The sequence below is a fragment of the Patagioenas fasciata genome, chromosome 22 (genome assembly GCF_037038585.1).
Source record: "Patagioenas fasciata isolate bPatFas1 chromosome 22, bPatFas1.hap1, whole genome shotgun sequence".
NCBI classification, from domain to species: domain Eukaryota; kingdom Metazoa; phylum Chordata; class Aves; order Columbiformes; family Columbidae; genus Patagioenas; species Patagioenas fasciata.
Genome location: NC_092541.1, coordinates 2614616 through 2638322, shown reverse-complemented (window position 1 = coordinate 2638322; position 23707 = coordinate 2614616). Strand labels below are relative to the sequence as shown.

The 23707-nt window shown below is 48.1% G+C and overlaps 1 protein-coding gene across 1 annotated transcript in view; it reads right to left on the bottom strand.

Annotated features, from left to right (window-relative positions):
• NPEPPS (aminopeptidase puromycin sensitive) overlaps nt 1-21556 on the bottom strand; it is a 29028-nt gene extending 7472 nt beyond the window's left edge. Inside the window, exons 1-14 of the mRNA XM_065856034.2 lie at nt 21242-21556; nt 14617-14701; nt 8311-8388; nt 7328-7449; nt 6325-6432; nt 5819-6019; nt 5404-5500; nt 5265-5298; nt 3002-3116; nt 2270-2434; nt 1663-1767; nt 1311-1371; nt 662-771; nt 77-140 (exon numbers count right to left, since the gene is read on the bottom strand). Coding sequence (XP_065712106.1) covers nt 77-140; nt 662-771; nt 1311-1371; nt 1663-1767; nt 2270-2434; nt 3002-3116; nt 5265-5298; nt 5404-5500; nt 5819-6019; nt 6325-6432; nt 7328-7449; nt 8311-8388; nt 14617-14701; nt 21242-21364 — 1468 coding nt within the window. The 5' untranslated portion in view covers nt 21365-21556. The remainder of the gene's footprint in view (nt 1-76; nt 141-661; nt 772-1310; nt 1372-1662; nt 1768-2269; nt 2435-3001; nt 3117-5264; nt 5299-5403; nt 5501-5818; nt 6020-6324; nt 6433-7327; nt 7450-8310; nt 8389-14616; nt 14702-21241) is intronic.
• Between the last annotated feature and the right edge of the window lie 2151 nt (nt 21557-23707).

Genomic DNA, 23707 nt, shown 5'->3' with positions numbered 1-23707 from the left:
TGCAGTGATTTCATCTCTCCAAATTGCTGCCATGGCATGGAAAGCAAAGACCACCCGGCTCCTGCGCTCATCTTACCAGTATATGGTCCACTGGCACAGAATTTCTTCTGGACTAACTTCAACACTTTGTCATCCTCTTGCTGAGAGAAAAAAAGGAATAATAAGGAATTATCAGATCTGATCTCAGCTTCTGTGCAACACAACACATTCACATGCCCTCTGTTAAACTTGTATTCTGTTCTGGAAAAAGGAGCTACCTCGAGAATCATTCCAACGCATTTAGCACTGTTAAAACGTACATGCCCTGTTTCTCATTTATGTTTGTTGTCTGAGCTCAGCTTCCAGCCAGCAATCCTGTCCCTGCCGCCCTGTAGAATAAACACGGTTAAACCCGAGCGAGCAGCCAAACGTGCGGCCGGGGGAGCCGGGGCAGAGATACCCCCAGCAAACAGCAAAGAATTCCATACTCCTTGCAGCAGGTTCCTCGACTGAGCTCCAATTCCCCTCCCTCCACAGATTTGTCACCAAACAATCCCCCTGCACGGCCTCCTGAACCCAAATAATCTCTTAAATGATGAGATATTACTAAATTTGATCCTAAAACACAACGAAAGGCAGAATTTTTGCTCCGAAGTGCTGAGGAACACAGGGTTATGTTTACCTGTTCGGCTTCCACGTAAATGAGCGGAAATCCCATCTGTTTGGTCCACGTGTTCATCACAGCAGCGATGGGTTTCCCGCTGGCTTTTTCCAGGCTCTCCCAGAGATCCTCTGTGGAACAACATGGAGTGAGGAGGAGCGGGACACGAGTGACACTGCTAAACAACCTCCATGGGCACTGGGGGTGGGAGCCTCTGTTATTATTATCATTATTATTATCATTATTATTATTATTCCACTTTGCCCTTCAAATTTTGGGTGGTGGTTTTATTGAATTGTAACGTACAGCAGGCAATTTAAAAATACATACATTATTTAAACCACTCACGGGGAACACAGGGGAGAAAGCCTCTTTGCTACTAAAAAAATGCAATCGATGCACATAGTGATAAAGTATAATAAATATGAGCATTAAATATTCAACATGGTAAGCAGAAGAACGTTTTCCCTTGATTTTTCATGTAATAAGCCCAAAGAGCTGGGGGAACACGGGCTGGTTGTGGCTGGTAGAGCAGGATGCACATTTCTGCCTGATGCAGAAGAGAGGTTCAAGTAAAGAAAGTGCTTTGAGCTGTAAGACACCCACTTTAGCATGAAAAGATTTGTCTCCAGGAATCAATCTTGTCAAGCATGTAGCAATGAGCAGTTACCTGTAGCGGCGTTCTTCTGCTGGAACTTCGTTAAATACAAATTCATTCCTTTCCGAAAGTCCTGGGAACACACAATAGAATCTGTAATGGCACCAGAACCGAGTCCTTTCTATCCCCCCTCTGCGCTGCATTTATGTTCAAAAATCAGCCAAGACACCTTAAGATCAGTACGTACAACTGGGACTCCTTCCATGTTTTCCCACTATCTTATTTCTCCCAAGTGAATTCAAATAGAAGAGTTTTCAAAATATAGAAAACACAGGTTTAAATATTTTTTAAAACAGTATTTTTAGTTGGAAAAAAAAAAAGATTTTACAATCTACGTTTGGCTTTTTAACAACAACCATTTTACCTCATCGCCAATGTAGTCGTGTAGCATTCGGATTACAGATGCGCCCTTGCTGTAAGAAATAGCATCGAATATTTCATCTACTTCGGAGGGATGGCCAACACTAACCTGTGGTAAACGAGATAATTAACAGTGAGAACAACTTTAAATGCCAGAAGATTTTGATTTGGGTTGTTCTAGCGCTTAAGGAATAGACTTTTCCCACTGAAGAAAGCACATGCGTATCCATCACTAAATTGGATTAGCTGAATCTCTGCACCCAGTCAATTAAACTTCGTCATGTATGGCTGGGTTAGGATTGGTTTATAGGTTAAAAATACTTTAACTAAGCTTTTGGTATTTAATCAAATAGACTCAGAGATCTCGCTTCGGTCCTTTGGTTCAACACTTACCCAAAAGCAAAAAAACCCAACTAAACTAAACAAGAAGAATTAGTGGAAGTTGCTTAATTCTGGGACAGGGAACAATAAATACTCAGGAAATGCAACATTAGATTTTCCTTTGCATTGTGAATGACTGGAAAGTTCCCTTTTTCCTTAATAGGAAAAAAGCTTATGCGGAGCTGACAAGGGAAAAAAGGGAGAGAATCAACAGCAAAGACAGAACTCACTTCAATAGGGTGACTGTTGTCTAAGGCATCGAGCTCTTGGGCTCGCGTGTAATCGGCAGAAACAAACTGGGTCCAGATGTCGTACTCGGGGAAGCAGTGATCCACGCACAGGTACTCGATCCAGGAGGCAAAGCCTTCGTTCAGCCACAGGTGGGTCCACCATTCCTGGGGAGACAAAACACAGAATCAAACAACATTCCCACAGCTTCATTTAACCAGGAATAAGTCAGCAACAAAAATAAGCTGCTACTGCCCTAGTTTAGTACATTCAGACAGCCGGTTTCCCCATATATCCCAATTAATTCGTGTGAATTACTACAGAGCAACTTTTCAGCTGCCAGACTAGAATAATTTGCAGTGATACGTCTGCTCGGTATGAAAACCCGACGGATCATGCCTACCCGGATTGGAAACAGCGGATTGCTGCTTCAAAGGAACCTGACGGGCCAAAATAACCTCCAGCTCTGACCAGGACAACGTTCAAACAACTGAACACCACATCTCTCAAAGGTCTTTTCCAACCTAAATGATTCTATGATTGTACAGAAAAGATCTAGGGATGCTTCTAAAGAACACGCTGGTAAAGAAGAAAGTGGTAATAAAGCACTATTTAAATGCTTTTTTTAAATTATTCTAAACATAGCATGCCTGCTATTAAGGGAACACCTGAAATACCGTATGATACGAAGCACATATCCAAGTAAACGAGAAAAACTTGTAATGATTAGATACCATGGTCACAAGGTTTCCGAACCACTGATGGGCAAGTTCATGTCCCACAACCAGAGCAACCCACTGGCGAGAGGAAGAACAGGAATTTTTGGGGTCAATGAGCAACGCGGTCTCCCTGTATTCAAGAGAGAAAGAGAACTGAACAGAGTGGCTTGTGCCTAGGGAAAAAATACAAGCAAAAGGAGGTTAAATTACCTAAGCAAGCTAAAAAGTGGTCAATACAACTGAAAAAACAAAGAAGCTATTTCAGTGTAGCCATTACTTTGGTAAGTTCCACAGCTGTTGGAACGCTTTGGAGCAAGAATTCCTCACGGCATGCAAGAGAAGTGCAAAGAGGCAGGCAGGAACAGGAAAGTGCATCCTTTAGTTGTAAAATAGCTCAGCTACAGGATCTAGGAACCTTAATTCTAACTGCTCCCGCACGTGTTCCACTCGTCACTGCACACGCACAAGGTTCTCCAGGTGTGTGCACGCACACGCTTGCACACGCACTCGCGCACAAGCAGTCGCACGCACACGCACGCACTCCCACGTTTGCGCACGCTTGCACAAGCACTCGCACGCATGCACACACGTTCGCGCAAGCTCGCACAAGCACTCGCGCGCACTCGCACGCATGCACACACGTTTGCGCAAGCTCGCGCAAGCACTCGCGCGCACTCGCACGCTTGCACGTGCGTGTACACGCTCGCACAAGCACTCACGCGCACACGCTTGCACAAGCACTCACGCGCACACGCACGCTTGCACGTGCGTGTACACGCTTGCACAAGCACTCACGCGCACACGCTTGCACAAGCACTCACGCGCACACGCTTGCACAAGCACTCACGCGCACACGCTTGCACAAGCACTCACGCGCACTCGCACGCTTGCGCAAGCACTCACACGCTTGCGCACGCTTGCGCAAGCACTCGCGCGCACTCGCACGCTTGCACGTGCGTGCGCACGCTTGCGCAAGCACTCGCGCGCACTCGCACGCTTGCACGTGCGTGCGCACGCTTGCGCAAGCACTCGCGCGCACTCGCACGCTTGCACGTGCGTGCGCACGCTTGCGCAAGCACTCGCGCACTCGCACGCTTGCACGTGCGTGCGCACGCTTGCGCAAGCACTCGCGCGCACTCGCACGCTTGCACGTGCGTGCGCACGCTTGCGCAAGCACTCGCGCGCACTCGCACGCTTGCACGTGCGTGCGCACGCTTGCGCAAGCACTCACGCACTCACACGCTTGCACATGCGTGTACATGCTTGCACAAGCTTGCACAAGCACTCACACACACTCATACGCGTGTCCACGCTTGCACAAGCACTCGCACGCGCACACGCTTGCACAAGCACTCGCACGCACAACCTCTGAACGCTCCAGGGCTCGGCGGATCAGTCACAGAACGACCTTCTGGACTGCAGCAACTCCAAGGGGCAAAACCTGCATCTCAAAGCAGAGACTGCGCCCAAATCTGTCCCCAAAGGGATAAGGCAAATGTGCCAAACTGAGCACAAGATGGGACAAATTAACAGCACAATTAAGAACGGTTTCCAAAAATTCTACTCATTCAGGACTTTTTGGTTTTTTGCCCCACAGGGAGTAAAAGATCAGATTCCATCAGAACTGCGATAGGCAAACAAGGAGATTTTAAACCGGGACTGGAATTTCCATTTCACATTTGTAAGGCCAAATTAAAAGTTCAGCAGAAGAAATTCAAAGTATTTTGGGGTTTAAAGTCCAAAGCTTACAAGACCAATATTGTACAAAATGATGGAGAATCAGTGAGCACAGATAATGTAATAATATCAAGCAAAAGTACAAAAGCTTGATCGGATGAACAACAACAAAAAATAGAACTGAAAAGGAAGGCAAGTTAATCTTTTTGCTCTACTCATATCCACATGGTTATACTGTGGTTGCTAAATTTACCAACTTGCCTACGACATAAAATATGAAACTCTCCCAGCTGTGGTAGTAAGTATGGAGCTTTTATAGGGGAAAAAGCAGCCAGGAAAGTTCTCGTGCAGAACAGGCAGCGCTGCCAGCCCCTTCAACACCTCCCGCCCCGGGACGCGGCGCTAACGGCTCATTCTTGCCTTCCCAAGACCTGCGCAACAACGCACGCTGCTGCAGGAGTCAAAAATCATCCAAACCCAAGCAAGAGTTGAAGGTATTTGCTCAGCCTTATTTGGGACGATACCTCCCTAAAACTAATCCGATTACTTCCAAGAATTAGTGAACAAAGAGGGGGGGAAAGACAGTATTTTAACAGCATACCTATAAGTAACAAGGCCCCAGTTCTCCATGGCACCTTTATAAAATAAATACAAAGGTTTATTGATATTGATACACACCTCTTCCTAAATGTTTAAAATTCAAATAAAATACAGGTCATCAATAAAGCGAGTTACTTTACCAGCAGCAAAGTCTGCAATAGCTATGAGATCAATTTTAGGAAGAGGGTAAGGAACATTGAAGTAATCCTTATAAAAAGGCAGAGTTTTAGCAGCAACCTGTAAGAAACAAGAGGAGAAATGTTACCTGGGAACAATGAGGAAAACTTGCAAACTGATGGCTGAAAGTAGCCTAAAAAGTAGCAGTTTGCTTCCAGAAGCCCCATTTCCAGCTCCCAGAGCACAACAGGTTGGAAAACTCCCACCCCCTTTTCCTCCCAGCCCACCCGCTGGTGCTTCTCAGCATCTTCAGACCAAATCTACATCACTGAAATAGAACTAAACCCTATGGTTTTGGCATTGTACACATTAGTTCATCCACAACTGAAATTCTGCTTAGTACCAAGCCTGGTGTGTCCAAGCCCTGAGCGCATTTACCTCTAGCGCAAACTTTCCTTGTTCCGCTTTGCCCACCGGCGTGTAAACGCGCACCAGGACACCATCCAGGGATCTGGCCTCTACGAAGTCGTACTCCCCCACCACGAACGCCACGAGGTACGTCGACATGACGGGTGTGCGAGCAAACTTCACCTCCACCAGGTTCTCGTCATCCGGGTACGGCTTCCGGTCAATGACGTTCTTCCAAAACGAAAGGGAAGCAGTTAAGTTTCATGGAAGTGAAACCACATTACACAGCACACCCGATTATTTCATCACGGTGAGTCACGCATCTAAAATGAAAGGACAACTTCTATGATTTTATAGAGACCGTAATTTGGTTGTCCTCCTAATTAAAGCACCCCATTCTATATATTTAAGTTATAATATTTGTATTATAATATTTAAGTGATATTCCATTACTGCAGCAGCAGCTGAGCACACCAGCTATCAGCTGCTGTCCAAAGCGTGTTACCTGCATCCCAACTTGAACATCGAGGACTTACCATGTTTGACAAAGCTACTCTGTCTTTAGGAACCACCAAAGAGATATCAAACGTTGCCTTAATAGCAGGCTCATCCCAGCAAGGGAAAGCTCTGCGAGCATCAGTAGCCTGGAGGAAATAAGAGCATTAAACAAATAAATCACAAGAGATTGTGGCAATAAAACACACACAAAAATTACAGGTAAGAAATTGGGCGAATGATGGTCACTGGTGTAGAGCCTCTACATTGATGCTCTCGACCTCTGCGGTTGAGCATTTTATTCATACTGCGGTAACTTATTTCACTCTCGGTTTAAAAAGCTGCAGCTGAAAAGCGCTCTGTGCTCTGATGGAATTCTACAATCTGAGCAAAATTTAGCAGAGTCATGAGAGGAGCAAAGCTCAGTCATGTGAGAGCAGAGGGCACCCAGGCATTCACAGCCCGGGCGCACAAGACCACCTATTTATATTCCGTCAGCAGACTGCCCCCAAGAAATGTCCTGTTTCTGTGAGGTGAGTGCTCCGGGGTTTGATGTAACCAGGCAGATAACTATGAAATTACAATATGGTGTAAAATCCTGCCATTGCGTCCAGGGTTTACATAACACCGGCGACAGAATCCAGCTCACGTTTTGGATGTGGTTAAGATACTGAGATAAAGCCAGTGTCCTGTTAAAAAATTAATATACTCCATAGAGGAAAGTTATATGGAGGTGTACGACCCAATCTAAATAAACAGCTGTTCTTAAACATTGCAGCTATTGTACATATACAATGCATCGCACATCAGGATCATCCTTGGCTGGGGAATTTGCCAGATACGGAATTCACTGACCTTCAAATCGCAATGTAAAGGCTGCTGTTAGTATTACCCATCCACACAAGGAGCAATCAGTAAATAATATGGATTTTGGAATTTACCCAAAAGGTACATGTAAAGCTAGGAAATCGTGTCTGTCTTTCTTCTGAGTATAAATCCTGTATTAAGAACGACACTCCCTGAAAACAGAAACACAGCCCGCACCTCAAATTGAGTGACAGCAGCGTAGCGAGTGTCTCCAGTAGGGGTGGTGTATTTACTTCGGTAAAAACCTTTCATTTTATCATTCAGCTCCCCCACGAAGTCTATCTTTAGTGTCCCCGTCCCTGTAAGAGAAATAGATGGGACACTGTTATTTGCATGTGTCAAACAGAACATTTCTTTGGTCTGGGCCGCTGCCCTTCTGAGCTCGGACAGCCCCTCAGCTCCTCTCCACCCGCCAGTTTTTGGCAGCCCCCCTCCAACCCTTCGCTCTCCTTACACAAAATAAGCTCCAGCGGATCAGTGCAGGCCAAGCCAGACTCACCACAGCATCTGAGCATCGATCGGAGGTGAGAGGCTGCTGCAGTGCTCGTCTCATCTGAACACAACGCAGCGCCAGGACAGGTTGAGAAACATGACCTTACAATCCTTACCTTTGAGTGAAGTTTGCAAAAATACACGATGGCCACTAAGTAATAACAGCACCCTATGGAATCCATTACAAAAGCTGAGATGGGGCACTGGCTGTGTTCAAGCCTGTAAGTCAATTAGTCTCAGGATTTATTCTGCCCTCGATGTCTCAGCACAAAAGGGGAAACCTGATCTCGACCAGAGATCCCACCCAGTGGAACACTGGAGTGTTATCTCCCTAGAATATTTGTATTTGTCGAGATGAAATAAAATTGGTTTATTCAAACCAAGGAGCCAAGAGGAAAACACATCACCAGCATCTCACACAAACAGCTCCTGAGCCTCACTCCACACAGCAGGTGAATAATTGGAGTGAGGAGCAAACACCAGCGCTAGTGAAACAACATCTCCAGTTGCAGAGGCTCACAAAGTGAGTTGCAGTGGGCAGACTCCTTGGGAACAGCACATCTGCAGCCAGAGCTCCAGGGAACAGAGCTGCCCTGTCCCAGCTCCTTCGAGCACAGACACTGGAACACGCGGTTGAGGCAAGCAAAAGGCATGGAAACAGCTCTTACCTTTCTGGAGAGTACTGGGGAAGGACAGAGTAACCTTCTCATCCTCATTTTGATAGTTGAACCCTGTAGCGTGTACCTCTGAAACAGAAAAACAGACCACAGTGTTTGAAACAAGCCCCAGAGATGCTTTTGTAGCTCACGAGCATTTAAAACGAACTAAACCAGCTGAAGCCAACACTCTGGAGTTATAGAATGAATCAATGAAGACTTCAAATAATCCTGAATTATATAAATGCAAGGAACCAAATCAACGCCAGCCATTGTCAGATTTGCATGTTACATTATCTTGCTTCAGTCTCCATTTCCATCACACCATACGGCCCAGACTCAAAGCACAAAGTGCTGCGATACACAGGGGCGGGCACTCTAAGGGAAAAATATACCACTATATCCACCGCTTCATTACGTGGAATTCCGAATGACAAAGCTTGTTTGAAACAACAATTCAATTTACAGGATGCCCTGTTTTCCATCCTCATGTACCACGCCACGAATCCAGGTATTTGGTTTCAGAGGCAGCCTGAGCGACTCACATGTTCAGCTGGGTTGTTCCACATGTGACAGAAGTAACTGCAAACACATTTTTATTTTTATAAAACGTAAACTGTTATTTATTCTGGAATAGTATGATTTCAGCCCCAAGTCGGAGCTAATACCAACCTCTGCTCACAGAGAACACAAAAGCAGAAGCTGTATGAATGCATTAGTCTTAACTACTGGTTTCACAGCCTCTGCTCAGCGCTTAATCAGAGTTAACCACTGTGCTTGGGCACATAACACATAAATGCCTCAATAAAACAATCCTAGCTGTAAAAACGAAGAACTTTAGACTACTAGTCTGCACTGAGGAGCTCCAAGATTTTTAAAATCAACTGTAAGAGGCAGAGCTGTTAAACAGAACACGTGCCAAGGACACCAAAATGCCAGCGAGCAACACAAAGGAAAGGTTCGGATTGTCTTCTAACTCTGTGGAATACCGAGGTGAAAAAGATGTTATAGGAGAAGATATTTGGGGGAATAACGCAACTGTACAACACGATACTCTGAAATTGGGCTTCCCAGCGACAGGCTGAGCACATGGTTTAGATCCGATGAATTTTGACCCCGGGTATCTTTAGAGTCCAACCGACAGCAAACCTGTTCTGTGACAGCGCTGGGGACCTGGGGGCAGGGGGAAGGACTCAATGCCTGTCGGATATGAGGCTGTTCAGGAGGAACCTGCTGCTGGGGAACCTGCAGACGCTGAGCAGTGGAAAACCTGAGAAACGCTGATAAAGATCAGAACGAGAACGCAGAAACACGCTCCCCCATGTATCTCAAAATGATCACAGCGAACCAAAAACATTTGTATCTTTTTACAGCTTCTAATGGAAACAATCTGATACGGAAGACAAACAATACCATGAGTTCAGGATCACGGTTCTAACCTACTGAAACCAAGGAACGCAGAGGAATGCGCGTTATGCGGATCTTCTGCCAAAAGCTGACAATGGAGATCGAGTTTCCCCCTCCTCCTCCCCAAATGCGAGTCCTACATGTGTTCCAATTTGTAGCTCTGCTGCTTTATAACCTTTTTAAGCTGGGGTAGGAAAGGCACAGGTAAACAAGGTGAAGACCTGCAGGTTTGGGTTTTGCAACACCCTGGGAAAGCATATTAAACATTGCAGAAAGCAACCTTGTTTCAAAGAACTTCTCAACCTTAATTTCACAGCCCAATTACCCTTAGGTTAGAAACAAGGTTACAAGTTGTAGTTCAAAGGGGCTGGAAGGAGCCACCTGGGGCAAACACCCACCCGGATCTGCAGCCAAGGAGCCTTGAGAGCGCCCACCGCAACCACCCCGGACCAGCAATTAACACCGAGGGCACCTGGAGCGAGAGGTGACGCTCGTTATGGGTTCACAACACGTACTCTGAGGAGCTGGTGTCTACAAGGCTCTTTCCCCGCTCCACGCCAGCGATTTTTTGCAAAGCGGCTGCTTAGACATCAACTTCTGAAACTGCAGAATGTAAGTGGAAGATTCAAAGTAATGTTTTTTTAGGTTTTTTTTTTTTTTTAAACTATTCAGTGCTAATAATTTAATCCAGAGCAAAAGAATCACGGAAAACCATCAACGATGCTTTTTGTTGGAGTTTAAGAGAACTGCTTATAACAAGGATGTAATTGCAGTGAAAGGGTCTTTGGGTTCCTAACGGTGCTGAATACAAAAGCTCCCGAAGAGAACGACACAATTTTGGCAGCCTGCGAACTTTGGAGAGTTTGGCACCGCGAGGTTGCAAGTTAATCACTAGCACATTAGTGCACAGTCTGCACCAAGCCGCATGAGAAAATAAAGAGCTGCAAGCGCTCCGTGGCTTTGGAAAGCATAAAAAAGCCTAAAAATCAGACCTAGAGACCCTCCCAAACCGGGAGCGCGACGTATCGCATTTTACAACAGCGCTGACAACGAAGGGCAGCCCTTCTGCAGAGCTCTGCCCGACACTGCACAGTAACCAGATGGAAACGGCAATTAAGGAGCCCGGTTTCTGTATGACACTCTTATAACCGTGGATCGCAGCCAAAGGTGTTAAGCAATGTCAAATGTGCGTGTATTTCCAAGTGAAGACAAAGCCAAGTGCAAGAGAGGGGATATTTTTGAGCGGCCCTGGTTGCAGGGCAGGGAGAAGTCACAGGCAATTAAGGTATAGTGGCTTAATGAAGTTGTGCTCATCAGCCCAGCTGCAGCAACGGGGTGCGCTCTGCCTGCTCCATCTGTGCATTGAACATGTTGGCTTAACCCGTGCCTGTGCTGACACGGCATCACCCCCAAACCACCGACACGGTCCTCAGAATCTTAATGCTTTCGAGCCCTTTCATGCATTTTCACGTTTCAAAACAGTGGCTGGAAAATAAAAGGAGTCGGGAGTATTCTCGCATATCAGATATTCCCAAACCATCCATGCCAACGCAGCCCGAGCCTCCTTAAAAACCCCCACCATTAAAAATCCCGTCACATGGAGGCCTCTCCAGAAGAAATGATGAAGATGAGCTTTGCTACAACAAAGAAAGGCTTCACAACGGGCCGGAGCAAATGCAGTGCGCTCGGGTAGGACAGGAGGCTCGTTTCCCCCCCGGCCCCAGCTGTGTGTTCCGTCCCTTCCCTCGGCTGGGATCAGGAACACGATCCGTCTCCAAGCTGCTTTTCTTTTTGCTTTCCCCCTTGCAGAGGCAGTTTGCAGGCAGTGCAGCTTCCTGATCGCTTCCATCAGTGCTGGTGACCTTTTCTTGCTGTTTTTTAAACATCAGCTGCGGGTCTGGCATAACCAGCATCCACGCCTGTCCCTACCGTACCAGGAAAGAAAAGACTAAAATAACAAGTTCTGGCCTTAAAATCTTTTAAAGGTTGAAGTCCAAATCAAAGTTCACTCAATTATTTCTGCTAAACAAACATCACTGCGGTTGCTTTTAATTTTCTATGTGGAATTACCAACTACTGCCCTCCGAGCAGCTCTAAATTTGAGAAGCTGCTTTAGATTTCCCAGTATCTGAAAAGCTTTCCAAGCAAAAAAACAATGCAATTCACTGCCGACGACTCCACCGCAATTTCACAGCTCCTTAAAAAGAGGGATGCACAGGAAGCTCAAGCTACTCAGCATTCACTGAGTATGAAACTCAATCCCCTAAAATGTAGCTTAAGAACCAACTTGCCTCTTCAGTTCTTCATTCGGCTGAGCAAACTCAATGGTTTGGACAAAACCAGCTCAGCACCCGTACACCTCAGCGCTGAGGCTGCACTATGAGCTACGAATGCTAAAAACAAGGTTCTGGGAAAAAACAAGAACAATTGCTCGTTAGGATCAGTGGGAGGAGCCGCTCATTACTCCAGCAACAGCACACTGAGTGTTTGGAGCACTCTGGTCCATGCCAGCGTACCTGGCACCACCGGCAAAGCCACGGCGCCCAGTCCCAATCACTGCACTGGCTCCATAACAAAACAGGGAATGCTTCTACTCCAAAGTTCTGTGTGATCAATCTCTCCTGGTTTATTCTTCACTATCGCTCAATTGCGGAATACGCAGCAGAATTTTTTACTTTGACTTTAAAGCTTCAGAGATCCTCCCTCAGCTTCTTGTCAAATATTGGGCAATAATCTGATTTCCCTGCAAATCTGCATTAAAATTCCAAAGATCGAGTTCTACCCTCTATCCACCTTTAGAAGAGCGAACAGGAGGGGAGGGGAAACGTGGCCCACAGTTCCAGCCAAGATTTCTGTTGTGCAAGCCACGGTGCAGTATAATAATTCTAATGCTAACATGAATTATTAGGAAAAGAATAAATGCTTCTGCACAAAATCAACAGATCACCTCCACAAAGAAGGGAAAGGTTGGACAAGAAGGTCACTTTTTCACACAGCTGCTTCTCAGAACAGAACCACACTTGAAAGAAGATAAGTGACCCGTTATCTTTTGTCTCACACTTACAGACAAGCGTGAGACAAATTCTTCCCCACTGAGGTACAGAACTAAAAGAGGTAACGATTCTTCACTGGAGCCTTTAAAGGAGAAATCACCAACGTCTCACTTGTTTTCAAACATACTATACAGGCAATTGGTGCAAAGCTCACCTGAGTAACCAAACCCAAATCATCTGGCTGATATTCCTGTTGGTTCATCGGCCTGTATTTCATACTCTGGTTTTGAGACCAGTTATACAATTACCATCCCAAAGCTGCGCACAATAGAAGCATTAGTAGGACTGACTTGAGCTGTGTCAACAGGTGCCAGCAAATACCCTGCCAATTTCATGCGATTTTCCTTCCAAAGCCATTACACTAGTTGGCAGTTCACCAAACTGAAAGATACTTTTAACCCCATGGAGCCTGAGTGTAATTATAGTAAACATGCAACAGAATTGCACCTTGAGTATTTATGATGCAACAGGGTGAGAGGTGAATGCCCAGAGCACAACCAGACTGCTCTACTGAAATCATTCAAGCCACAGAAACTCATTTCTAGTGTACTTGGTTCTAAGTCTCCATGAAGCTCTACTATTAATACTTTGAAGTTAAAATGAGAGTATATCACTGCTAAAGAGCAGAAAAACAGACCCCTACGAGAGGGAAATCAGCTCTGAAAACAACAAAGATAATACACTAAAACAGAGACCCTCGCTATTTTGTGTATTTTTCCTAGGTACCTTTATTCCTAGGTACTTTCTCCACTTATTTTCATTTTCTCAATGACAAAATAAAAACTTAATAGGTGGTTTGGGCTCCCGGCAGGGTGGGAGGTGGAGCTGACTCCACACACACTCTGCTATTAGTACCACTCTCGTTAGCACCTCATTACTCAGTACAAGAAATAGCTCCAGGAGCACGTAGCAACACGGGGCATCCAATCAAGCAGAGATCGCTAACGATGGCGTGTGAAGGAGGAACGGAGCGCCAGGGGACGGCCCGAGAGCCCCAGTCAAGCACGAGAGCCCCAGTCAAGCACGTAGGAAACAGCCTTGTGTTCTTTCTCCATCACAACTCGGTGGCCGGACTCCAGGCCCCCAACTCCACCCAAGAAACCCTCTGGTTCATTAATAATACGTTAAAAGTAAAAGCCAAACCGATTCAAATGCAAAGACTCACTGCAGACATTCCATTTGTCACAGAACAAATCTGTCTGTCGGAGGGTAATGTCACTACAAGAACTGAATTTTGTGTGTCTGTTAAATCTCTTCTAAATACAAGCGGGGAAGATTATAAACCACTGTGACTGTGTCTTACAAACAGCTACTGCTGCTTGGATTTCTCCAGTAACTTCCAGCCTTTCGCTGAATTGGATCCTCCACATAATCACCTTTCTCCATGTTGTCCTACGCTCAGGACATCCTGCTAAATGTCACTTAAGTGTCTTCTGTACTTTTCCAAGTCCTTCCCAGTGAGGATTTCCTACCGCAGGCCATTATTGCTGAATTCCTTATCTAAGGCCTCGTCACAGATGTTGTCAATATTGCAAAGTCCACAGGTACAGATCATGCTCTTGCACAGTTATCCACTATAAAGATAAATAATAATGTAAAAACAGTCAAACTTCCTTTTGTCTACAACACAGAATGCAGATTTCGTGGAAGCTTGAGGTAACTTTCTTAAACATAATGTCAATGGCAGTGATGAGAAGAGAGTGAAGGTTAGATAATTAATTTGTGCTTCTAGGGGCAGATTAGCTTATCAAACTATCATGCAATTTTGCAATCGAGTTGTTAACTGTTGGCAACAGCACCTCACGTCAGAAACGAAATGGATTAACGTGTAAACACTCCAGCAAAAAAGCAATCCTACCTTCGTCTCCTTCTGGCGCATAGGAAGCCGTAATGATGTCGATGTCAGCACAGTTCATCACAATTTGGTTGGTCGCCTGTTTCACCTGTGAGAGAAAATTGATGATCACCAGGAAGAAATGGTGTTCCCTGCTTTCTTCAGTGGGCATCCCCACCACCCTGTCATCCAAAATCCCCTCCATCATCAAGTGTCTGAAATAAAATGCAGTGCTTAAGCGTGGCAAAAAAGATATTCCACCGACCGCTCTCATTTCTTCCGGAACATGCGCACTTGAAGCATGTTCAAGCCATCCAGGCCTACTTATCAAGACTGTAAATTATTTAAGGGAATGGACAGTCCGTTAAAAATTGGTATGTAAGCTGGACAATAGGGCCCTTGTACGTGCCTGGGAATCCAAGACCAATAAAAACAGATAGAGAGCCTGCAAGCTTCGTTTTAGAGACGAGCGACAGCAGCCTGGAGTCAAACCATGGAACACAAACCTACATCTTCCAGAGACGATCAGAAATACAACCGACGGTACCGTGTTCTAAACTGTTGACGCTGTAAGAACTTCTTAGGTTAAAACATCTGCCAAGAAATGCGCCTTTACATTTTCCTGCAAGCTTTCCTTCTGCCAGCTCTTGGCTGCACACACTTTGCTTTATTTAACAAGTGGCCGGCTCCCAGCGTAGTAATAAACTGTCTCACTGTGCCAGCTTTCTATTTGGATGCGAGAGCTCGAATAGAGAGGAATTAAAATTAAATATCAATTAATTACAAAGGGGTAAAATATTTGGGAATTAAACTAGAAATTATTTAGAAACTTAGGGCTGAAACCACTAGAATCATCACACTGGATCGCGCTGGTAATGCTGCTAGTCCGGGGTCCAATTTCTAGCAGTAGACAATGCCGATTATTTAAATAAAAGAGCAAGAATTTCTGCAACAGCCAACTGGGGTTTAACATGTGCACAGAGGAACTGCTTCCTACCCCAGACATTGAGTCCCTGAAAGCAAACGGACTTATATCCCTTTCTGGGTTTTTCACTATTATAACCCTAGAACACCCTGTGATCACCCATACCCATCGCTCCATGCGTGAACACAGCAGAACCAACTGGACTCATTAATCCGCGATGGAAACTGGTTCCCACAAACCAGGGGCTCCTTCACCCCGCAGCAAAGCCCAAATGCTCTGTGTGCACACGCCAGCTCGCCATCCCAACCCCTGAGCCAAGGAGCACTGGTGACAAATCAAATAACAAGCTGTGAAGTGTCATGTTTGAAACAGACACTTATCACTCTGCCACAAAGGAGGAAACAGATATTCAGCCTTAAGCTGTTCTACTGAAGAAATGGTTCCTTAGTCATTGTGTATATAAAAACCGAGTTCAAGTCTAGCCAGCGATAAGAGAGCCTTAAGAAATTTAAAGGTATAACTCCATAGGTGTATCTACATCACAAGAGCGGCCCGTCCAGTCTTATAATCTCTGAAGCAAAGGGCTCACCCCAGATATTCCAGGAGACGGCAACTCCCACAGAGGGTGGTTTACACAAGACAAACCCAACTCACGAGTTTCTCTCCAGCCTCAGTCACCAACTTCGCTTCTGGAGCAAATTCTAGAGCTTATTCCCATTAGCAGAATTGTTTGTAGAATAAATATTACGTAAGGGCTTACACAGTATTGGTGAATCTCCCCAAATCCTGCAGCAGCGTCCCCAGAGCTGTGCTGCTCTCACCATGTTGCCTCTTTGTGGTAATAAAAGCAAAACAATGTTACCTAATAAACTTCACCTGACCCTAGAAACAACATGCTTGCCAAGCATCAAACCAGCAAATGTAACAGCTGAAGTGACACTGGTGGAGACCTTCCTTCAATCTATAAATCCAAATCTCTCTGGATTAAGAATTCAAGATGCGCAAAGAGCCGTCCAAATTGCAGATAATGCCGGGTTTAACAACAGGCAAATCTTTAAAAACCACCTTCTGCTGAGGACACAAGGGTTCTCAGTGTAGCACTGTTACTGCAAAATAAGTTTATGTTTAAACAGAGACAACTTCAGAGGCTCCTTAGAAAGGCAATCGCCCATTTTTAGATTTTCCCTTACCTCTGACAAACACCAAGCCGGTTTTACAAAAGAGTGTGACATACTACAAAACGTAAAGGGACTGAGAGAACCGGTAGCCTAAAAAATGTTTACCCTCCAGGTCCTCAGACACAAAGGGCAAAACTCAGCGTGCGGATAGGAATCTGACAGTGTGCTGCACACTTCTGAGGATCTCAGCATTTCGTTCTGTGGGAAAATAAAAAAAGGCTTCGTGTTGGCACACGGGCTCCAGCACAAGAGCCTCCTCCCTCTGATCCACTGAAAATAATGGACAGACACACCTGTAAGAACACAACTATGAACCGCCCAGCATACTTAACTTGTGACCATTCGATCTCACAGGAACCTGCAGCCGAACGCTGACAGACACCAGGTGTATCAGGAAGATGAATGAACGTGGTTTACTGTAAGCGGTGCCTTGAAACTGCTTTTCCCTTTCTGCTAATGCCATGTTCTGGAAGACAGATGCTCTGCTCAGGCAGCGCTTTCCATGAGTGCAACCATATTAAAAGGCAAAAAAGCATCACGATGCGTGAGGTATAACCAACCCCGAAGCTGTGTGTATGTGAACTGTCACCCTGCTTCACCTCACACGATAATATAATAAATGTTCTCTTCTACAAACGAGGCCAATCAAGGCAAGAGCAGGTTACAAATGCCCCAACCAAAGCACTTTTGCCATAAGGCTGACACGCCTAAAAGCAGCACATGAACTAAAGCCAAGATCTGGAATGAAGCAATGTTGCAAAACTTTAAACCTGTTGCTTTTGATGAAGCTCTAGGAACATTAATCAGAACTCAAATACCTCTGGCGATTAGTCAGACGCAGATACCACGAGCAGGTCTGCCCTGCAATAAAACTCCAGACCTTGAAGACCTTTTAAGTGGAGCTGCCACGCTCTTCCCAGCACTCTCCTCATCCATGTTCCCTCTCACCCAGTAGGAGATAACAGTTTAAGTTCCCCCAAAAAGTCTTCCAACATCATTTGATGGAAGCAGAGTTAAAAAGGTTCATTATTTGGCTCTACCAAACAGGACTTGAAGGTGCTGTAAAGCTTTTGAGTTATCAGAGCAGGAAAGGATTTGATGGGAAAGCCTTTTTAGGACATTAAACCCAAGAATCTGAATGGCTCCAGAGGAATGCCAGCCTACCTGAAAGACAGGGTGAGGTGCAGCAGAAGACATCTTCTACAGTCAAAACTAATCCTCTAGAGCCATTCATAAGACTAGATAATTAAAATCTTGTCATTCAGTTTCAGCGGCCTTTTCTGAACGTAGCACTGTAACAAGCACATACGTTTTTACCATTTTACTCTCTAAAAACAACCCAAATTACCGCTGTTCTGTTCTAGGATATATCTCTTTAATAATTCAAAACACTCCAAATCTGATTCTACGTGCTGAAAATGTAAGTGACAATGCTGGATAACATGACCACGTATTTATCCTAGATTACTTTCCCCCCCCAAATGACACTGACCACAAATACTACACCCATTAAGCTTAATTTTTCAAGATTTACATCCAAGCGCCACAATTAATCTTTAACTGGCATGCAGCGGGATCAGAAGACTACACACTCTTTAGTCTGGCAGATACTGCATAATTAACCTATAAAAAGCAACAGATACAGGTTAAACATTGCTAAATATAACAGAGTATCCTTAAGACATATTAAAGGAACCGGGAAAGATATTTAGAAGAGCCATCCACTTCAGGCTGTAAAGCGTTCAAAGCAAAGACAGGTTGCTTTGCAACCAAGAAACATCTCATAGTTTGCAAAGGAAGAAATGAATCCCCACCCAGCACTCCCCGAAGGAGGGAGTTTATGTGGAGCAATCAGCAGGAAGGCAGAGGAGAGCCACACACCTTCCGCAGCTCCAGACGGGCTCGTTTGGAGCCACCACAGCGTTCAGAGCTTCCATTTAGAAGCTTAAAACAAAACGTTGAGTTTTGGGAGGCGGTTGTGTCGCTAGTTACTCATTTTCGCCTCCTCGGCATGATGCTGGAGCACGGACCCGCAGCACATCCCCTCTTTGTTCCCAAACACGGAGAGGCCGCCCAGGATCAGCAGCAGAATGGAAAGAAGTTGACCTAGACGCTGAGTAATACGAGTGCGCGGCGCTGATAACTGGAGCCTGAGAATCAGGGTTAGAATAATTAAATCTCAAGCGAACAGATGAATAAAGTAGATGAACTATTTCCACCAAAATTTAAAAAAAAAAAAAAAGAAATTGAATTGTGCTCATTCAGAAACAACCCCACACGCCCAACAAATCAACCGTTTAAAATGCTAAAAGATTATAAAACTGACAGGGCGGCCAAAGAATTGTGAGCAGGCGACTATTTCAGCCCCAGACCTGCTACCGACACGCAGTGCTCGACTCTCCCAAAACCACGTTTTGTCCCAGTTGGGATAAATGAACTATTTCACAAGCAACCCTTAAGGACTTTTGGCGGTTTTAACTGTGATAAATGGTACAAGAAAGTCTCCACATCCTGTCCACCCAGCACCATAGGTGAGCTGGTTGTTCTTCTCTCCATTAAGGTGCAGAATAGCTCTCCCCTGATATTCTGGGATGTGCCTTGACTGTGCTTTGGACACCGGCAGCCACAGCGAACTTCTCCAGGTTTCCAACTCCAGACAAGCAGAACTCACCCCACACACCTCCCTGCACCTGTTGGCACACGGTGGGATGTGGCCTCGCGATCCTTCTATCTACAGTTGTTAAAAGTTATTTTAAAGTAAAGGTATATACTTTAGATACGTTTAAAAAAATCTCACCCTATATTTTTTCAATCCACTCTACTGTGGGAACACCAGATCAGCTCACCATGATGGTTTTTTACAACCTTGAACCCGCCAGGTCAGCATTCCTCCTTAACACATGCCCTCAGCTGGTAGGAAAGTCCAGGATTTCGCGTTGTCAGGTGGTATCCATTGCTCTAGGAATCCATTGAGCAATGCCCTGAGTAGCAAACAATATTTCAAACATCTCAACAGGACTAAAATCTTCAAACCAGCTACCACCTCCACAAGGAGCCTCCAAATCCTTGTTATTCCTGGATTTAAACAAAGTTCCCAAGGCTCCTGTTCAGTGCGACTCTCTCCTCAGTAGCAATGCTGGCTTAAAAAGCCACAACTCCCCTCCCCCTAAGTGTTATTTTTAACCTGGATGATTTCAGTGATCCCATTTACAGCACAGCCCCACAGCTGTAACAGGACTGAGCAGCAGCAACTTGGGTGCGAAGACGGGAACAGGCGGTTGGGATTAAGACGGAAGAGACCGGGAATTTCTCAACCAGGCCGATGCACCGTCAAACTGTGACCCCCCAAAATCAGCAGCAGCCAGAGGACTCGAGCTAGAACAAAATCAGCAAGGCAATTCACGTTTCCAGTGCTTCTTCCACATGACACAAACTTACTCAGCTCTGCTTGTCTTCCTCCAGGTCCCAAAAGTCACAAGATCCACTATGACCAGCAGCCTTTTGCCCTCCCCGACTCGCACACACCTCCTGCTTCAGGCTGAGCAGCTTTATTGCCCCAATGCTGCCCCATTTTACAGGGTTTTAATCACCCCTTTGGACCGAGATTTAAATCTGTGCACATCTCAGTACTTAAAATCTCCCTCGAATATTTCACAGTCATCCCGTTTTAAGAAAAAGCCTTGTAAGCCCTTACAACCCTGCATCTATTTCAAATCATTGCACAAGGAAAGACACGAAAGCAAATTTAGGAAATCTTGGCACGGCCGCCTAAGAATGACTATGAGACTTCAGGGCGTTCATCAAACATTCCGGCTTCCAAGGGTGAACACGGGGAAGCTTTTCCCTTTGGGAAGAGGTGGAAGACCCTGCGTTTCCAGCCTGCGCACCCCTTCCCACGGCCAAGCGAGCCCCTCGGTGACACCGAGGCCTACCAGCTTACCGTGCTGGTAGAGGAGTTCTCGCTTAATTGCATATGTGGTAGTTTGTCTTTCCAGCAAAATCCCGAGCCATCTGAATGGCTGGAGAGAGATAAAAGCAGCACGCTGGAAGCTGAGGACAGGAGCGGGGTTGGCTGGGTACAGATTTGGGGGAAGCCGGGGACAGCAGAGGCAGCTCCCCGCTTAACCTACATAGAGAGCCGGGGAGCGCCCGGGGGACACCCGGGGGAGCAGCCCCGGCCCTTCCCAGGCCGCTCCCGGGGGCCGGAGCGGGGCAGGGCGGGGCCCGCGGGCTGCCCGGGGTGGTGGGGGGGGATCTATACATCGATATGTATAAGCTGAATGGAAAGGAGGGCGGAGACCGCGGCGGGGAGGGGGGGGACGGGGCAGCTCCGAGCGGCCTCCCTGCACCTGCCCGGCCGGCCCCGCCGCGCCAAGGGCCGGGCCCCGGCGGGGAGGCCCTGAGGGCCCGGCAGGGAGCGGGGATCGGGCCCCCGCTGGCTGAGGGAGGGGAACGGGACCCGGGGCTCCCTCAGGGAGGAGCCGCTGAGGGGAGAGTCCCCCGGGGCTGAGGGGAGGAGGAGGAGGAGGAGGGGCCGCGGCCCTACCTGCACGGCGGCCTCCAGCTTGCCCTCGAAGGTGAAGTCGATGAGGTCGGGCTTGAGGCAGAGTCCGTAGTTGAGGGGGGACACGTCGGCGGGCAGCCGCTCGAAGGGCCGCTTCTCCGGCATGGCGGGGCGGCGGGTGCGGGGCTGCGCCCCCCCGCGGCGGGGCGGCGGGGGAGAGAGGGACGGAGGGAGCGAGCGGCGGGGGGCGGGAGCCGGGGAAGGGTTGCGTGCTGCCGGGGACGCGGCGGCCCCGCACCGAGACACCGAGAGAGCGGCGGCGGCGGCGGCGGAGGAGGAGGAGGAGGAGGAGGAGGGAGGGGCGGGGGCGCGCGCGCGCTCCCGGCACGAGGCAGTCGGTGGCGGGTGGGGGGGGGGGGGAGGAGGAGGAGGAGGAACAGCGCGTGCGCGCGGCGGCGCCACGCGGCCGCGCACGTAGAGAGCGGCGGGAGCGCGGTTGCGTAAGCGGGCGCGGGCCGTGGACGCGCATCCGTCCGCGCGATCCCGGCGGCGCTCTCCTTCTAGTGCGCCCGGTGCGGCGGGACCATAGGATAGCGCGGCCCGGTAATGGGCCACCCGACGCGGGAGAACCGGGGACCGCGCAGCCCGGTAACGGGTCACCGGCCTGGGAGAACCCGGGACGGCGCGGTAACGGGTGACTCGGACCGGGAGAACCCAGGACGGCGCGGCCCGGTAACGGGTGACCCGGACCGGGATAGAGCCAGGACGGTGCAGTCTGTTACCGGGAGCTCTCGGTGCACCGGCCCCTGGGGGCTGGCTCCGTGTATCTGGCACAGAGCCGGGCTGGCACAGTGTAGCCCGTTAACAGGTCACCCTGGCTTGGGTGGTCCTGGCACGGTGCAGCCCTTTACCGGAGCTCTCAGGGCTGAGCGGTTGGATGGGGTCGGTCTGAACCCGGGCTCTGGCAGCCCCGGGGTGTCCCGGGGCTCGGGGTGTTGTGTGTGTTTCCCAGCACGGAGCAGCCTGTGGGTCCCACACCTGCACTGCGCTGTGCACACCCAGCACCTTTGGACATTTTTGGGGCTGTTTGTCACCCCATCCAACCCTCCCAGGAATGTGCAGCGTCCGGCCTTTGTATCTGGAGGACACAGGTCCCTTTCTCCATGGGTTTGGTCACCTCTCCAGCTCCAGATAAGGCAGCGGAGCTCGAGGTGTAACCATCACTAACCCCCGCTGTTGAAATTTGTGAGATCAGCTTAAAACCCCTTGTGCTTCGCAGCAGAAACACAGCGACGTGCAGGCGTGGAGCAGAGAGGAGGTGTCCTGTCCGCCAGGCTCGCCGGACCTGTTGGGACGGCTCCCTGGGATGGCTTTTGTCCCCACCCTGAGCCAACAGCCTCCTCCTCCGAGCGCTTAAACCACAGCATCACGGTGCAACACAGGCGTTGCAGGGCTCCCGGTAAAACCCTGGGGCGGCCAACGTGCGTGCAGCCCTTCGTGGCCAGGCTCACGTCCTCGAAAGTAAAGAAGTGGCTTAAACTCTCGAGAAGAAAGGGGGTTTTGTGCCGTTTCCCAAGGCTGAGTGGCCGTCGCTGTGCACCCCGGGGTACTGCAGCCCTTTGGGGCTTTCCCGGGGTCGGCAGCATCGCTGGGGCTTGGGGAAGATGCTACGTGAGGAATCCGTCTGAAAAAGCGACGTACACAATACAGCGAGCAGTATTTATGGGGTAATAAATGTCCCAAGCGGGTGATGTTGGACGGCTGTTTGGGTTTGTGACAAAGGCCAGCAGGAAGTTTAGAAAAACAAATTTCTTAATAAAGACTTTATATGGGAAAAGAGAAGGGTGAAAAATTGAATTCTTCTGGAAGAGGGGACCCAGCGCCAGCGGCCGCGGCGGCTTTTCCTGCACCCGGATTGCGGGGTGAGAGTGCAGCTCAGCACCAGGCCCTGCCACAGCAATTTTGGGCCTGATAACTCAGCCCCTGGCTCCGTGTGACCTCAAACATGGACCAAATTAACCCTCAGCCCCCGTGCTGTGTTTTGTGGGTGCCACAACCTCCCTCATTGTGAGAAGGAAGCTCAGCTCGAGGAGGCAGGAAATCATTAATTGCCTTCCACCACTAGAAACTGCAATTGCTCCTTTTCTTCTCCCCTCGCCGCCACCTCCCCGAAGAGATTTATTTTTGCTCAAAGTGCCACCTCGCTGTTTAAAACACGAGTTAGCGCCGGGCGGGACTGGAGATTCGCAGAGAGCTAGGGGAGCCGAACTGGGGCACGGAGAAAGTCCAGACCGTTTGCGTGTCGTTAGAAAAACCCCGCGCGGGTTCATGTGGGGCTGCTGTGGGGCCGCATTGTGCTGCCGAGCCCCGGGGGGAGGAGGGAGCCGAGGAACCAGCTGGAGCCGTGTGGGGGGTTCAGCAGCTGCCGCCCTCCCTGTCCTGCTGCCACCGTCCCCTCCCGCCCCCCGGGACACAGGACATGGGGTGTGGGGATGCGTTGGTGCCAGG